Source organism: Lathyrus oleraceus, chromosome 7, assembly GCF_024323335.1.
Source record: "Lathyrus oleraceus cultivar Zhongwan6 chromosome 7, CAAS_Psat_ZW6_1.0, whole genome shotgun sequence".
NCBI classification, from domain to species: Eukaryota; Viridiplantae; Streptophyta; class Magnoliopsida; order Fabales; family Fabaceae; genus Lathyrus; species Lathyrus oleraceus.
Genome location: NC_066585.1, coordinates 6,716,704 through 6,734,514, shown reverse-complemented (window position 1 = coordinate 6,734,514; position 17,811 = coordinate 6,716,704). Strand labels below are relative to the sequence as shown.

At 30.8% G+C, this 17,811-nt stretch overlaps 2 protein-coding genes and 1 long non-coding RNA gene across 6 annotated transcripts; 2 read left to right on the top strand and 1 right to left on the bottom strand.

Moving 5' to 3' along the window:
- The first annotated feature begins 6,020 nt into the window (after positions 1-6,020).
- Positions 6,021-7,283, top strand: LOC127106709 (uncharacterized). Its single transcript, XR_007795467.1, has 2 exons — positions 6,021-6,604; positions 7,035-7,283. It is a non-coding gene; the product is annotated as an uncharacterized LOC127106709 (long non-coding RNA).
- Positions 7,284-10,756: 3,473 nt separating this feature from the next.
- On the bottom strand, positions 10,757-13,143 carry LOC127107133 (binding partner of ACD11 1). Of its 4 annotated transcripts, none has more exons than XM_051044409.1 (6): positions 12,973-13,143; positions 12,606-12,689; positions 12,053-12,156; positions 11,890-11,965; positions 11,675-11,764; positions 10,757-11,598 (listed from the first exon to the last, which is right to left on the bottom strand). In XM_051044409.1, the coding sequence occupies exons 1-6, from the start codon at positions 12,976-12,978 to the stop codon at positions 11,038-11,040; spliced, it is 921 nt and encodes a 306-aa protein (XP_050900366.1). In that variant the 5' UTR covers positions 12,979-13,143; the 3' UTR covers positions 10,757-11,037. The 4 variants fall into 4 exon arrangements, with proteins under 4 accessions (XP_050900366.1, XP_050900365.1, XP_050900367.1 ...); XM_051044408.1 differs by having other exon boundaries at positions 10,757-11,610; positions 11,681-11,764; XM_051044410.1 differs by having other exon boundaries at positions 11,681-11,764.
- Positions 13,144-16,298: 3,155 nt separating this feature from the next.
- LOC127100610 (NEP1-interacting protein-like 2) lies at positions 16,299-16,910 on the top strand. The gene has a single exon (XM_051037844.1). It carries the CDS (start codon positions 16,299-16,301, stop codon positions 16,908-16,910), a length of 612 nt encoding a protein of 203 aa, XP_050893801.1.
- Positions 16,911-17,811: the final 901 nt, after the last annotated feature.

Sequence of the window (17,811 nt, the reverse complement as noted above, 5' to 3'; positions counted from 1 at the left end):
ATGTCATGCTTGAACATCTCCTTTATCATGTGCTTATATTTGTTGATGTCATGCTTGAACATCTTCTTCATCTTACTTATCTTTTGTTTATCTTTTTGCCAAAATCCAAGGGAAAGACCTCTTTATTGACTTAATGCCATATGTAGTTTAACAATCCCTAGTTCCCCTTTGACCTTGTTAGAGTCATTCTCACTTTCAACTTAGATTTAAGTATCTTTTGTTTATCTTTTTGCCAAAATCCAAGGGAAAGACCTCTTTATTGACTTAATGTCATATGTAGTTTAACAATCCCTAGTTCCCCTTTGACCTTGTTAGAGTCTTTCCCTTGTAAGTATGTTTGTTATAAACACTTACTCCCCCCTTTTGAACCTTGATCACTACCAAGTGTTCTTTCACCCTTATTTAGGTGAACTACGATTGCTCTGATTCCATCCTTATAAGGATACGTAGGCACATGACCGCGAAGTTTTGGCGAGCAAACTTAATAAAACCTTTAGGTCATTCCCAATAAAACATTTCCAAATAATAGCAAACAAACAATAACATAATACAAATACTTTCAAAATGTTCCTATAGGATACTATAGATACTTAGGATGCTAATATTTTCCCCTAGTATAACCAACCCCCGAACTTTAGATCTCTTCGCATTATTTTTACATTGCACAATTAGGATTTTATTCGATCTTTTCCCTTTCTCTTGGATAAATTAAAGTTCGGTGGAACATTTAATGTTTTGTGATTCAAGTTAATACAATAGCTTGATATCTGATTCTCACCGCGATACATCTCAACCCAAAATGCCCCTCTAAATAGTCACAGACCAAACATTTTTGTTAATGGGCTAAAAATTGATTTATGTATATTGATTAAAATATTGTTTTTTTAAACAAAATACATAAATATAAAGAAAAAAATTCAAAATCTATACAAACTTTTATAAATTATAATCATCTTCTATGAGATTTAATATTTTAAAAATATTCAATAATTTTTTCATAGTCATCACGGTCAAAATGTTGCACTATATTACTGAATATTATATCTTCATTTATAACATATTAAAAATTTATATTTTAGAAAATATAATACAAATAAATTAATTATGTAATTTTATAAAAAAATAATACGAGTATATGTATGTAGGCCTGGTAGTAAAAATTAAATTTAAAAAATAAATAAAATATACGGACATTTTAAATATTAATATTGAGTGAATATGTACATATAAACAAATAATAATTGATGTTTAACTGAAAAATTTTAGTTTAAATATTGCAGGAGGGTGATAGAAAGAGACCAAAATATAATTTATATTGTTATGTTTGATATAAAAGGATCCTAAAGAAATATTGAAAAAATAATTAAAATTAAGAGAACCATTAAAGACAAATTAAGAAATAAATATTCAATTAATGAAAAGTTAAAAGTTGAATTTGAATGAATAATTATAAATGGATAAGTCCCATTAATTTAACGGGGCTAAAACAATATTAATAATGTGTAATATAAGAGAATTTCTTAATGTATTATATATATTACTTATATATCATCCGAAAATATTAAAATATTTTTTAGATTTGAAAGATGATTTTCCGGACACATCAAATACACACCGACTTTATTCGTTTTGAGTCACATTTCAATTTTATGAATAAATTTATTTCGAAACATGCTAAATAAAAAAAAAAGGAAAAAAAAGGTTGAACAATATTTGAGTTTCACAAGAAAAATGAATGTCAATCATTATACATATATTTCTCCATATTACTATTATACACTGACATTAATTTTGATCGAGTTAAAGGTGTCCGAGACCAGTAGGCGAATTAAAGGTGGGAGACATGTTTCGTACCAAAGAAGAATGTGTCTTGGCAATCAAAAAATTCCACATGAACAACTTTGCTGACTTTACAGTGAAACACACTGATTCTAGAAGGTATGTTATCGAATGTCGTAACATGCTTTTGTAAGTTTCGTTTGGCTGCATCTTACAAGAAGAAAAATGACTCTTGGGAGATCGCTTCAATAGACCCACCGCACAGTTGCGTTGCAACTAACGTTGAACAAGATCACCGTAAACTGAGCACAACTTTGATATGTCAAGACATTCTGCCATTGGTAAATAAAGACCCATCAGTGAAGGTGAGTATAATTATATCCCATATCCGAACAACATATAATTATACTCCATCTTACAAGAAAGCATGGATTGCGAGGACAAAGGCTGTTGAACAAGTTTTCGACAACTGGGAGGATTCATTCAAGGAATTACCACGGTTTTTATGGGCACTAAAAACTTATGTCCCAGGAACTGTGGCAATATGGAGACAGTGCCAGCAATGATGCCAGACGGAACCTGTGCTACAGGTAATAGAATATTTAACCGTCTCTTTTGGGCATTTGACCCGTGCATCAAAGGTTTCGCTTTCTGCAAACCTCTCTTGCAAATTGATGGCACTTGGTTATACGGAAAATACAAGGGTACTTTGCTCATGGCGGTTGCACAAGACGGTAACAACAATGTATTTCCCATTGCCTTTGCTCTTGTTGAAGGTGAAACGGATGGTGGATGGGGTTTCTTTCTTCGACATCTCAGAACACATGTCTCTCCACAAGCCAATCTATGTTTGATTTCTGATAAATATGCTGCCATTGAAAGTGCCTACAACAACCATGACAACGGATGGCATGATCCTCCTTCTACACATGTCTAATGTATCAGACACATTGCACAAAACTTCATGCGTGCTATAAAAGATAAGAATCTTCGCAAGAAGGTGGTGAATGCTGGGTATGCTTTAACTCAACCGTCATTTCAATATTATCGTGATGAAATTCGACTGTCTAATGAAGACGCGGGGAGATGGATAAATAACATCCCAGTAGAGCAGTGGACAAGAGCATTTGACGGTGGTGTCGCATCTCGAAAAATATGATTCCTCGCGATGGTCGCGGAAAAAATTACGTTCGAACAGAGTCGCCACCGAACTTTATTTATCCCAATGAAGGGATAGGGAAATATCGATAAAACCTTTAGGAAATAGAATAATGGTCATCGGAACCATATTCGGGTTCGGGAGTGGATTACGTAAGGGGAAGGTATTAGCACCCCTTACGTCCGTTGTACTCAACGGGAACCTTTTAGTTCTAATTTGTGTTTCGAGTGTTAATTCATGTTTGTTTGTTATCTTTAAGTTATAAAATTATTAAAATAGAAATGGATGAGAACCTCAGAAAGGAGAAATGGGAGGTTTTTTATTAGTGTGCTCGCGAAGATACAGCAATCTCCTGCCTACGTATCCTTATGGTATAATAAGGAAATCAGAGCATTCGTAGTTCAGGGAACTACGGTTGATTGGTGTTTTTTAATGAACAACTGTTTAGATCGCATCCTAAAGGCTAAACGTTGGCTTGTCTACTCTCGGCGGAGGCTTAAGCATTTGTTTGTTGTGCACATTAGAAAGGATTAAATGGTGTTCTTTTTGAAAAGAGTTTTGGTCACACGGGGGCGACAAGTTGGATTAATATGTTGGATATTTTGTTTGACTGGTTATGTTGAGATGTTTTTGGTTGGATGACGATTACTCGGATAGTCGAGTAAGACAACTCGTATCCTAACAGTCGGGAAAGGGAATAGAAGACTCTAGACCACTTTCTTTTCATCCTTAATTATAGAAAGGATTTGATAATAATTAAGGTGTTTTAAATGGATGACGAATACTCGGATAATCGAGTAAGACAACTCGTATCTTAATAGTCGGAAAAGGGAATAGAAGACTCTAAACCGCTTTCTTTTTTCATCTGAGTGATTACGAAAATAAGTTTGCGTATGGTTGATGTATTTTAGCATGAACGACAAATACTTGAATGACTGAGTAAGACAACTCATATCCAAGCATTTGAGGAGAGGAATTGAAGACTCAAGACCATCTCCCTTTTCATACAGTTTGTTATGAAAATGATTTGATTAAGTTATGAGTTGGTGGAAAAAATTACAATTGTTCGACTGACCGAGTAAGAGAACTCGTATTCAAACAATTGAGGAGAGAAGTTGAATACTCAAAGTCATCTCCCTTTTCATTTAGCTTATTATGAAAGTGTTTTGATTTAATCGGGGTTTGGAAGTTTGTAGAGGAACGACAATTATTTGACTAACCAAGTAAGAGAATTTGTATTCAAATAATCGAGGAGAAAAATTGAAAACTCAAAGTCACCTCCTTTTTCATTATAAAATGATTCGATTTGTTTGTGCTTAGGTGGATAGAAGTGACGATTATTCGACTAACCGAGTAAAAGAATTCGTATTCGAATAATCGAGGAAAGGAGTTGAAAACTCAAAACCATCTCCTTTTTCATTTCTAAATGAAATAGTATTTAACTATGATTAAGTATTTTAATTTAATTTTAATAAAGAATACTCGATGTCGGATCAAGGTTTAAAATTTGCATTCTTGTGAATGAATTGAATTTATTTAGTGAATGATCTCATTGTAAGAAGGCCCAAGAGTAAGCCATGTGAGGTTGATGGCGATGCTTTTTCAAGCGATCGACTTACAAAGGCATTTAAAATGGGCTCGACTTTGAATCGAGAAGTTCTATTTGTTTTAAAAATTGGTTTGAACTGATGGCATGGGAATTATAATCTTTTTGTATTTTTAAGTCTTTATTATTTTTAGGTTCATTTTAAGATGAGATGAAGAATGTACAATGATATAAAATAAATATAAAAAATAAATGTTAGAAGCGGAATTTAAAAGAGTTAGATGTTAATTGCGGTAATTAAAAATTAGAGTTAATCGTTAAATGTTAGGTGTTAATTGAAATCAACATGGAATAATCAAGAGAATTGCAATAAAATATTAAATCTAAAACAAATAACTAAAGTTTAAACAATTAATAAAAGTATCATTAAATTAAAACTCAAAACAATATTAAACTATCGAAAATCTCAATTCTAAACTATTATCCAAAATATTAATTTTAAAATATTAACAAAGATTAAATTCTAAAATCATTCTAAATTAAATTAAAAATTCTAAAACAATTCTAAATCGCCTTATAATTCTAATTAATATACAATCATTTCTAAAAAAGAGATCTAATTAAATTCTAAAATATTAACAAAGATTAAAATCTAAAAATCATTCTAAATCAAATTAAAAATTCTAAAATAATTCTAAATCAACTTATAATTCTAATTAATCTACAATTATTTCTATAAAAAAATCTAACTAAATTCTAAAATATTAAGAAAGATTAAAATCTAAAATCATTCTAAATCAAATTAAAAATTCTAAAATAATTCTAAATCAACTTATAATTCTAATTAATCTACAATTATTTCTAAAAAAAAATCTAATTAAATTCTAAAATATTAACAAAGATTAAAATCTAAAATCATTCTAAATCAAATTAAAAATTCTAAAATAATTCTAAATCAACTTATAATTCTAATTAATCTACAATTATTTTCTAAAAAAAATCTAATTAAATTCTAAAATATTAACAAAGATTAAAATCTAAAATCATTCTAAATCAAATTAAAAATTCTAAAATAATTCTAAATCAACTTATAATTCTAATTAATCTACAATTATTTTCTAAAAAAAAATCTAATTAAATTCTAAAATATTAACAAAGATTAAAATCTAAAATCATTCTAAATCAAATTAAAAAAATTCTAAAATAATTCTAAGTCAACTTATAATTCTAATTAATATTCAAAAATTAATCTAAACTATCCTGAAAGTATCTAAACTTATCCTAATTATTATCTAGTTAGCTAATTATTATTCCCTAAGATTGATCCTAATTAACAACTAATCCTAAGTCTAATCCTACTTAATCTAAATTAACTGGGTGCAAAACAAGGCATATGAGTTATAAAAGTGCGGAATGGGCCTTGGTAACATTTGGCCCAAACTGCAGGGAGGTGTACGAACTAAACATGGGAGTGTATTATGTAGAGAGCCTGTTTTGGGCCTGAGGCCCAATGCTTCAAAGAGGTTAACATCAACATTCACCACACAAGCTGAAATAGGGAGAAGAAAAAAGCGATTATGAAAAAACAGTCAAAATCAATAACCTTCACCTCAGCATCTTCATCGCGCCTCATCACTTCGCCGTTCTCAGATGCTAACGCAATCCTGATTCGCCATCATCGCAAGCCAGCACCTCCGTTACGGATGTGCTCCCTTCACGCCGGCGCTCATCAACGACATACTCTCCGATTCACAGATAATCGCCTTGCTTGCTCGAATCACGCAGTTGTATAAACAAAGATAGATGACGTTGAATCGCGACGTCAATACAATCTCCTTCCTCTTGTGTTTCGCGACGGTGCTCGCCAAATCCTTCTTCTCTTTTCCTTTGTTTCTGTTACCGTTGCGATGGAGGTTAGTGAGGGTTGATGGTGGTGAGACGGTTGTGACAGCGGCGGTTGGGGGTTGCGTTCCCGGCGAAGACGAGGTTGTGATGGTGGTGGTGTGGACCGGAGAAAACAGATGTGGAAAGGAAGAAGAATGAAATATTTGTTTCGTGTTTGCCGGCGAGGGAAATGACAGATGGTGAACCATTCGCGGTGTTGGATGGTTGTGATTCCGGTAGCGTCGTTTCAATTTGGTTTCTGTTTGTTTTAATGTTGTATTGTTGATGTCTTGCTGTATTCGTTTTGGTTTTAGGTTTTTTTGAAGAATTGCTTGGCCATGTTTATATTGTTGTTGTCCTTGATTAGGTTCTTTTGAGAAAAAATATCGTTCCTGTTATTGTTGCTGTTCTTGCTGTTAACCTCCCCTCCTTCGTTTTTGAAGATCAGATTCAGTCTTTAAGAAACTCCTTGCTTTTTGAATTTCCCATCCCAGATTATGTGGGATTTGGTTTATTCTGTTTTAAGCTAATGCCAAAAGTGCTTTTTGGATGTTTATGTTAACCTTATGGATAAAGCTTTAAACTGAATAAATTTTTAGTTGTTTTTCAGTTCTCTAAGCGCTTCTGAAAAGTGCTTTTTATTTAAGCTATTTTTTCTCTTTGCAGGGTACAGGAAGTTACAGGAATGAAGTGACTTTGATGGATAGTTTGTGGGCTGTAATACAGCAAGGTTGGAGGCGCGCCCCAAGTTCAAAGAGATTGCAATTTGATTACCTGACTTTGGTCTTTAGGATTTATTCCCATTTGTAGCAAATTTCACTGTAATTACATTGGTTTTTTTAAGACAAATGTGTGCTTGGATTATGTAACTTATTGAATTAAAAGTCTAATAACCATTAATAATTATGTATTCAACCTTTTAATCTTTCAAAATTTAACTCAATATTTATTTATGCTAATCAATTTCAACTTTTAAAAACAACAAATTTCTAACTTAAGTATAATGAATTAATCTAAAAATAAATTTCTAATTTAAGTATAATGACTTAATTTAAAAACAAATTTCTAATTTAAGTATAATGACTTAATTAAAAAAACAAATTTCTAATTTAAGTATAATGAATTAATCTAAAGAACAACATAATTCCTAAGTATAGTAATTTAATTAAAAAAAAACACAATTCTAATTTAAGCACAAAAATCTAAATGTGGAACTTTTAAAAAAAAACACAATTCTAATTTAAGCACAAAAGTCTAAATGTGGAACTTTTTAATTTAAAAACAACACAATTCTATTTTAAATACAAAAAATCTAAACATGAGACTTTTAATTAAAAACACAATTCTATTTTTTCTAAAAAATGAAAATTCTAAATATGGGACTTTTGAAACAAAGAAATCTCATGGATTAAACCAAAATGGCCGGACAAAATTGGAGTATGACAGGTGGTTGTCGATGGGGCCACATGACAACAAACATTGTGGAATGCATGAACGGGGTTTTCAAAGGAATTTGAAATCTGCCGATAACCGCCTTGGTAAGATCAACCTATTATAGGTTGGCTTCTATGTTCGCAACCAGAGGTGAAAGATGGAGTGCAGTGTTAATGTCCGGACAAGTATTCAGTGAGTGTTGCATGAAGGTCATGAAAGAGGAGAGCATCAAAGCTACGACACACGCCGTAACAGTGTTTGACCGTCATAGACAAAATTTCAGCGTCCAGGAAATAATGGGCAACAACGAGGGGAAACCAAATTTAGCCTACGCTGTTAGACTACACATAAGTTGGTGCGATTGTGGAAAATTTCAGGCCTTCCGCATACCTTGCTCCCATGTCATTGCAGCATGCGCTTATACTCATCAAGATGCTTACACCCATTTATATGATGTGTACAAGGCCAACACCATCATGAATGTATATAGTCAAAGCTTTTCAGTACTACCAATGGAGGATTACTGGCCTCCATATGAAGGAGATATTGTTTGGCACAATGAAGAGATGCGTAGAAAGAAGAAAGGAAGACCAAACAGCACACGTATCAGAACAGAGATGGATTCCACAGATAAAATGATAAGATTATGTAGTATCCGTCGTCAACCAGGACACAACAAAAACAACTGTCCCAATCAAGGAGCATCATCTAGATCTTAAGCTTTTTGTAACATTGTATCTAGATCTTAAGCTTTTTGTAACATTGTATTTCTGTAATAATCAATAATTATATATCATTAAGTTCTTGTTACAACGAGTTTCATAACCAACATCAGTACAAAACATCTGAAAACATAAATAATTCTAACTGATTACAACAATCAAATTAATGTCGTCTCGACCGAACATCATTTCCCTAACATCCTTATCAGTCTTCATTCGCACCCAACCAAAGATACTGTCAAGTCTCTCAATACTTCTGATTTTTTCCCCTTCTGGTATTTTCCCGTCTAACCATCGAACCAGCTCCCTCTTCAGTTGATCTAACGTGGTGATGTTCCAAAACAGCATCATCAATTGAGGTTTGTCTCTCGCATAAATCACCTTACCGTATCGGCGACGAACACCAAATATGATAGCCAAATGATTATATGAGTTGTGGAACAATTGGTCACACAACACATCTATTTATAAGACAAAAAAGGCATTTTATGAGGGAGTCGCCAATTGAGTTGGCGCCTCCTCTTAAAACCCACACATAGGCGCCAATTGGATTGGCTAGGGCACCTGCCCTAGCCAATCCAATTGGCGCCTCCATTCAAGTTTTAACAACAGTCGCCATATGAACAACTTTCATGTTCATCAAAAATCCATTTGAAACTTGGAAGCTCATCATTCATTTCAAAACATTATAGGTCATTTTGACAGAAACCCTAATTTTGGGTCAAGTTCACAGGGACCTAACTCACTCATTTTTAATTATTTTGAGGTGGGACCAAGTGCATTGAAAAATTTGAGATGTCTACTTCAAATGTTATGTTGGAAAAAAATTCATATTTCTAAAAGAAACACATGCGATAATGCAAGACATTATAGGTCAGATAATAGTTGAAAAACTCAGAAGTCCAACTTCAACTGCCCATAACTTTCTCATAAAAAATCCAAATGATGCAAAATTTATGTCCAAATTCATTGTATTGAAAATATCTACAACTTTCATGTTGGAGGTTTTTCCATTTGAGGCTTGTTTAAGGGAGTCGCCAATTGAATTGGCGCCTCCTCTTAAAAGTGGGGTAGATTGGGAATTTTGCTGAAAACTGGGATATTTTGGGAATTTTTTCGAAAAACAGGGTTATCTCGGTAAAAAAACTCATTTATAACATATTAAAAATTTATCTTTTAGAAAATATAATACAAATAAATTAATTATGTAATTCTATAAAAAATAATACGAGTATATGTATGTAGGCCTGGTAGTAAAAATTAAATTTAAAATAAAAAAATATACTGACATTTTAAATATTAATATTGAGTGAATGTACATATAAACAAATAATAATTGATGTTTAACTGAAATTTTTTAATTTAAATATTGAAGGAGGGTGATAGAAAGAGACCAAAATATAATTTATATTGTTATGTTTGATATAAAAGGATCCTAAAGAAATATTGAAAAAATAATTAAAATTAAGAGAACCATTAAAGACAAATTAAGAAATAAATATTCAATTAATAAAAAGTTAAAAGTTGAATTTGAATGAATAATTATAAATGGATAAGTATAATGTGTAATATAAGAGAATTTCTTAATGAATTATATATGTTACATATATATCATTCGAAAATATTAAAATATTTTTTAGATTTGAGAGATGATTCTCCGGACATATCAAATACACACCGACTTTATTCGTTTTGAGTCACATTCCAATTGTATGAATAAATTTATTTCGAAAATGCATTTCGAAACATACTGAATAAAAAATAAGGAAAAAAGAAAGGTTGAACAAAATTTGAGTTTCACAAGAAAAATGGATGTCAATCATTATACATATATTTCTCCATGTTACTATTATACACGGACACTAAATTGGATAAAGACGCCGTAATAGAATCTAGACTCTTTATTACTCATTAATTTTGATCGAGTTAAAAATTCAAGTATGAATCATGATGTATATTGTAACGCCTCAACATTCAACTAAAATGAATTTTATTGTCCATTAATTTGAAATTCTACTTATCACTCAAATGGAGACTCAATAGAACATTATACAAACATGAATCGTCAACTTTTTCAGCGAAATTGAAGAGGCTTAAAAATAAGTTTTTGTAGAATGTCAAATAAAATATATACAAGGGTTGAATGCTAGCTAACCCATATCTCTATTTTTATCTAGGATGTCATGAAATCTGATCATAGATACTTTGATTTTGTGACTTTTGCTGACGAAATTGAGGAAATTTGGACATATTTAAATATAGTAAATACATTGACGTATAAGTATTAATACATTTTCATAAATCTTCATCCATACATATTTAAGAATCAACTCTATTAGACAAGTTTTACATTAATATAACAATTAACAAAATTTTAATCAAGCAAACCAACTTCCAGCAGTAGAAGATTGAATGAATACTGACTCTAACTAATTAGCAAAACTAAACCAATGCAACTGTACTCATGATTCATGAACATGCCAAGGATTGAGATTTGAGAATGATATCAAGTTTCATATATTCGATTTAGCAGCAACTGTTGGAGGAGAGTTTCCAGGTGAAGGTGTCTCGGAATGTATCTGGGCCAATTCATCAACAACGTCTTTCTTTTCACTGTAAACGATCTCTTTCTTATCAACCTCAGCCATTTCAACCTTCTCCTTAGTCATTGTGGTTACATCTTCAGCTGCTTTTGCAACAGCACTAATTGCACTCGACACCCATAAAGCTCCGGTCGATACATAAGGATTGCTCATGATAGCAGATCCAGCATCACTTGCCTTTTGCTCAGCAACTGCAAGAGCCGACTTTGTTTTTTCAGAAACCTGAAATTTCTCATCCATCTCTCTCACTTTTTCATTCACTAAAGCTGTTCCGACACTTAGTTTGCCGCTCAATCCGATTTTACGATCAAGGGAAGCAACTTTGGCAGACGCGTTTGAACTCAAGCGATGGCGTTCGTCAAAGGACTTCGCTCTGCCAATTGCATCTTTTCCTAAAACAAAACCTTTGGCAAGCATAGTGCTCACCACATCTTCAGCCTTCTTAACAGCATCAGGAGTTTTCTTTAGGTCCTGAGAATAGCACTAAAGATTACAAGTATTGTTTATAAACCTGTTAAATTAACGAGTTATGCGCAAAAACACATACTAGTACCGGACTAAAGGGTTGAGCTTCAGGGGGCAGTTGATAATTTTCAACTGGTGTGATGATGACAGACGCATTAGCTATGTTGGAACCCTATACTAAAAACAGAAGCATGAGTATATGGTTTTATCCAAAAGAAAAAATAAAGGATTATACATTATTTCTCTTTAATCTTCTATATTTATCACTGGTTAAAGATTCGTAGTACAAAACTATACCGTCAAGAGCACCGCTGTGTCTGCTCCTTGTGTATTCTTAAAGGTAACATACGCAGTCTTAGTATTCTCAGTGTCACTGCAAAAATGCCATCAAAGCGATTGAGAAGAATAACATTCATAAAAATGAAAAGAAAAGTGACGAATACATTTTGAGGGCTCTGACCTTTGCATCTCAACATATTGAATGTCACCAGAGAATGAGAAGAATTCCTTGATATCGTTCTCTGTAGCAGCGGCGGTTACGTTGCTTACCTTAACTGTTTTTATCTGCAAGAAGCAAAAAAAAGAATCAACTTAGGAATTTTGTGTCAACAGATAACTGAAATTAGATAAACTTGTCAATAATTTGGCATTGAACAAATACCAACGCATGATAATCTGGAACAGATAAGAATTCTTTTGAAGGATTAACCTAAAGTAGCCAAAATTGATGTCAAAATCAGCAAAACACAAATCATCGTCAAATGATGAAACTGAAATGAGTTTTGTTTGAACCAGTTTACGGAATCATAATCTACAATAGACTAATATTAACTGTATACTTATTATTAGTTTTTTTCTCATGATAGTGTTGGTTGCATATGATGCAAGTTTTGTTACGGAAGAAATGCATCTACACTGAAAACATGATATTGGTGGTTCCATGAACATGATCATATATTTTAGAATCACAATGATAACAAAATACTAGTATAATGTAACAATTTCTTCCTCACATCGGAAACTTTAATTGTCCAATTAGGTGTGACTGTCGATTGGGGAACAGCCTCAACCCCTCTATTAGTATGGTCCACTGGAGCCTGCACATAATAACAGAATACAACTCTGACACGTTGATCATGGTAATAATTTTTAAAAATGAAAAAAATTAAATGTGTCTGTACATGTTGGAAATAATTAGCAATGTGAAATTGATAGCACCATTGATGTACACCGGTGACTCATCTTGTTTATCATTACTCATGTATAAGAATTTCACAAACTTACGACATGAATGTGTACAATTTTGAATCGTCATAAACAAACAAGAAAATCATACATATAATAGCTAGATCCACAAAGGAGCATACAAAAAAAACATACCGACATTTCGATGATGTGGTACGAGGTTTTCAAGGCACTGAAGAGAAAATGAGATGGTTGGTTTATGAATGAATGAGAGGATGAAGAAAAATGTATTGGTAAAGAATGGAAAAAGAGGAAAGGGTATTAAGGTAATTTGAAGAGGGGAACATGATTGTTCTTGTGAGTAGAATGACGCAGAGTTTACGCGCCACGCTTCAAGCAACTCTCAACGGTCGTCCCTTTATTTTCTTTCTTATTTTCCGCCAAATTCTTTTTCATACACCTATTATGATTAAAAAAATTATTTTGAGTTTCAAAATATATGATAGTTATTATAAAAAAATTCCGATATGAAATATTAGAAATTTAGTGAAAACTTTGCACTTTTACCCATTTTTAAAAATTAAGTATGAATTTTTATCTGTTTTTTTAAATCCAGTATTTTTTGAAAAAACGGTTAGTTTTCTACTTAATTTTTAAAAAACTCGATGCATTTTTATCGCTTTTTTTTCTCCAAAAAATGACATTTTCTAGGAATTTTTTTATTATTTTTCAAATATTTTGAAAAATCTAGGAAGCATCAAAATTTTTGATTTTTTTTTGGAAATTTTGATGTATTGATTTTTAGCTTAGTGTGAAAAATTTGATAGTTCAATTCAGAATACTTTATTTATGTGCTCCAAAGTTAGATGGTTCCTCTATAAATTTTACGCAGTTCTTCACCATTGACGCGATATGTTTTACTTGCATGTTTTGTTTTTAACTTGTGCAATTTAATAGGCTTTGGGTATATCTTTCATTTGATAATTCATTCTTTATATGTTGTAAATGATATATATTTTCCTCTCGATTTAACGTGTTAGCATGAACACAATTCATTGGTAAATAACATGGTATTATTGTTGTTATTGTTCGTTCTGATACTACAAATGAGTTCAGAGGAAGGGGAAATGAATTGATTATGAATTCTGAGAGAGGAGAAAGCTACAAGAAGAAGAATTCTTCTGAAGGAACTTTTAGTATGAAAGTTAAATGTCAATTTATGCTTAAATTTGCGTCAAGTGGTAATGATTGAGAGGTGGCGGTTAGGTGCGAATTTCACAATCATGAACTAGGTACTGATTTAGATGACCATGACATATCAGGTTGTTTAAAACATGATGAAATACAACTTGTGAATGATATAACAAAATACAATATGGATCCTAGACACATAGTCGCTGCTTTAAAAGATAGAGATCCAGAAAATCTGACTAGTTTTACATAGGTGTACAAGGCCAGATCTAACATACATAACGAGCAAGAGAGGTCCATGGTCTGAAATGAAATATCTGTTGAGTCTAGTTCATTATGAGAAATACATGTACTGGTTCAAAAAAAGGGTCAAATCAAATGTTGTTGCCGATAACTTTTGGACGCTCATGATTCAATGAAGTTATAGAACATGTTTCATTTGGTGTTGATTTTTTATTGTACATACAAAACAAATAGGTATTGCATTCCTCAAAATATAACTTTTTCGTTATTTGATTATGGGAAGCTGTTGATTAAATTTCATAATGTGTTGATTATTGTCTGTACACACAAAACAAACAGGTATCGACTCTTATTACTTGAGATTGTTGGTGTTAGGTTAATGAAGTTGGCATTTTCGGTTGGATTTGCCTATTTAGAAAATGAAAGGGAGGAAAATTTCAAATGGGCACTGAAGAAGCTGAAAGAGTTGTTTGCATATGAGAAATTGCTATCAAAGGTTGCAGCGACAGACCGAAAACTTGCGTTGATGAATGCCATGGAAGTTGTGTTTCCGTCCTCAATTCATCTCTTGTGTATGTTCCATATTTCAAAAAATGGTAGTATGAAGTATAAGAAGTATGTCGCACCTAATAGGTAAGAACATGTTATGGATGTATAGAACAAAATCATGTATTTGAATAGGGAGTCTGAGTTTGTGGAACACTTGAAGTATTTTGAGGTAATATGTGTCCCAGACCAATTTGAAAACTAGAAAGATGAGTTATCACCCCCTAATCTAAATTCAAAGATATTTTTAAGACTAAATAAATTTTTCATAATTTCGTTTTAAGTAACTGATTTCGATTTTACGGAACGTTTCCTTATTAATGTACTTGTGCTTTAAAACTTGAACCCATAGGAAATAACAATCCCGATGAAGACCCCAAACCAACTTACCCAACATATAAATATTACTCCCTTCGTTTCTTTATAAGTGTCTCTTTTTTGAAAAAAAAAATGTTTCTTTTTAAGTGTCACTTACAAAATTCAAGGTAGTATTAATTATATTTTATCAAAATTACTCCTAGATAATTATTACACAGAGAAAAAAGTAAGGAGAATGTTAACTTGTGCCCTTGACACACAAGTTAAGAATCAAATGAAGAAATATTATTTTGAAAATTGTGTATTGATTTTAATAAAAATATAGAATTTATTTTTTAATTATTTTTCCAATACAAATTTTCTATAAATGATTTTCTTAACTTGTGTCCCTAGGGCATAAGTTAACATTACCCAAAAAGTAAAACTAATGTAATAAATAGTTAAATGTATTATAAATAAAAGCAGAATTATTGTTGAAAAAATAACAATAATGATTAACTTTCTTAATATGGGTAAAAAATAAAAAAATGATATTTAAAAAGAAATGGAAAGAATATCCTATCTTTCTTTTCGAATGCTAAGATCACGAGAATATGTGAACTTAATAATTTATTCTAACCAACAAGATGCACATCAGATTTAGAATTACCTTTCATATTAATCAAATCAATATCAAACCTATCTCTGATTTTAAATAAAAAAAATCATTCAAATTCTAATCTTGAACCTCCCTATATTGCATTTATTATTAATGGTTATGTCATTAATAAACTCATATTTTATTGCCATAATTAATTAGAATTAAACGTTGTAATGATGATGGTGATTAGATTTTTAAGGAATTAAAGTTGAAATATTTGAAGTAATTTTGATTCTCATTATTATTAAGTAATTATGCTATATCTCATTTAGTATCTATATTGATTGATTAATATTTGGATTTTATTTTAAAAAAATACACATTTTAAGTTAAAGAAATAATTTGTTATTATATCTTTTTAAAATTTGTTAACATTATATAGAAACTACGATTTATTGTCGTTATATTTAGTTAGTTATATATATATATAATAATTAGCACAATCTTTACTAAAAGGGAAGATAATATTCTATTGATATTTTAAATCTCTTCCTAAATTGAATAAGCTTCCAATGAAGTTATAAATACTCACAATACTTTCAAAAAACATAGGAATAATCTAATTAAATTTTTATTCATGATCATGGAACCCCAATATGAAAGTAATAGAAATCACGATGGTCCAAGTTTTCATGATTTGTTAAAACTCAAGGTCCAAATTCACCACTTTGATCACTTAAGTCACATACAATGTGAAACATTCAACCCTCCAACCATAGTTTTCAAGAAATTATTTAGTCAAGAAGGTCAAGATTACATTCGAACACATTTATCTACGGTTTCCTTTTTAACCTCTAACATGCTTAATCATATAATAAGTCATATAATATATGAGGTTCAACAACTATACAATATTGATATTATTGAAGAAGAAGATAATTTGACACAACCTAACGTGTTTAATTTGAACTTGGAGATCGAGATTCACGAAGATGATATTGAAGAAGAAATTGGAATGATTCCAGCATCAAAAGACGCTATCGAGAGAATAAAAACAACATGTGATTTGAATGTTACAAAATTGAGAGACATACTATGTTGTACTATATGTATGGATGAGTTTGAGTTTGATGATATTAATGAAACATCAAACATATGTACAATGCCTTGTAGTCATGTGTTTCATGAACAATGCATTGTCAAGTGGTTACAAACTAGCAATACTTGTCCCTTGTGTCGATATTCAATGCCCTAAAGAATTACAATTTTCAAGTTAATTTGGAGATAGGCACTTATTTTTATGTCATGTTTTTTTTTTAAACCTATATGGTTAATCTTATTTATTGAATATAATTAATTTTTCCACTTTATGAGTTATGATTTGTTATTTGAATGTTTTTATTTAAAAATAAGAATTAATCTTATTTATTAAATCTAATTAATTTTCCACTTTATGATGAGTTATGGTTTTAATTTTAATATTTTTGTTTAAAAATAAGAATGTTAAAAAATAAAGAAAATAAAACTATGATAGACGAGAATCAAAATCGGATGAGGATAAAATCAATTTAATATATTGTCAAAAGAAACTAGAAAAATAATCCAAAAGACATCAAAAGATGTCAAACCTAAAGTACTTAACCTTCCTCTATATTTTATGTGTTTCGGAAGTGATCCTTAAATAAAAATATTTTCTTTTAAAGGTACTACCAATTAAAATTCATCAGTTATAATTAAATCAAAAACTCATATTTTATTTTTTGGACAAATCTAACTCAATCGAACGTGATTGTGATTTTTGATTAAGCATAATATATATATATATATATATATATATATATATATATATATATATATATATATATATATATATATATATATATATATATATATATATATATATATATATATATATATATATATATATATATATATATATATATATATATATATATATATATATATATATATATATATATATATATATATATATATATATACACACACACGAAAATAACCCACATTTTAAAAAAAAATCTCAAACTACTCCACTTTTAGGAGGAGTCGCCAATTGGATTGGCTAGGGCAGGTGCCCTAGTCAATCCAATTGGAGACTCCTCATAAAATGCAATTTTTTGGGTAAATGGTATACGTGA

Coding starts and splice junctions, on each gene's coding strand:
- LOC127107133 (XM_051044408.1), bottom strand. Junction 11,765..11,889: donor ACACAGCGGTGCTCTTGACG/GTATAGTTTTGT, acceptor TTTTTAGTATAG/GGTTCCAACATAGCTAATGC. Junction 11,611..11,680: donor AAGCTCAACCCTTTAGTCCG/GTACTAGTATGT, acceptor TGTAATCTTTAG/TGCTATTCTCAGGACCTAAA.
- LOC127100610 (XM_051037844.1), top strand. CDS start 16,299: ATGGAACCCCAATATGAAAGTAATAGAAATCACGATGGTCCAAGTTTT.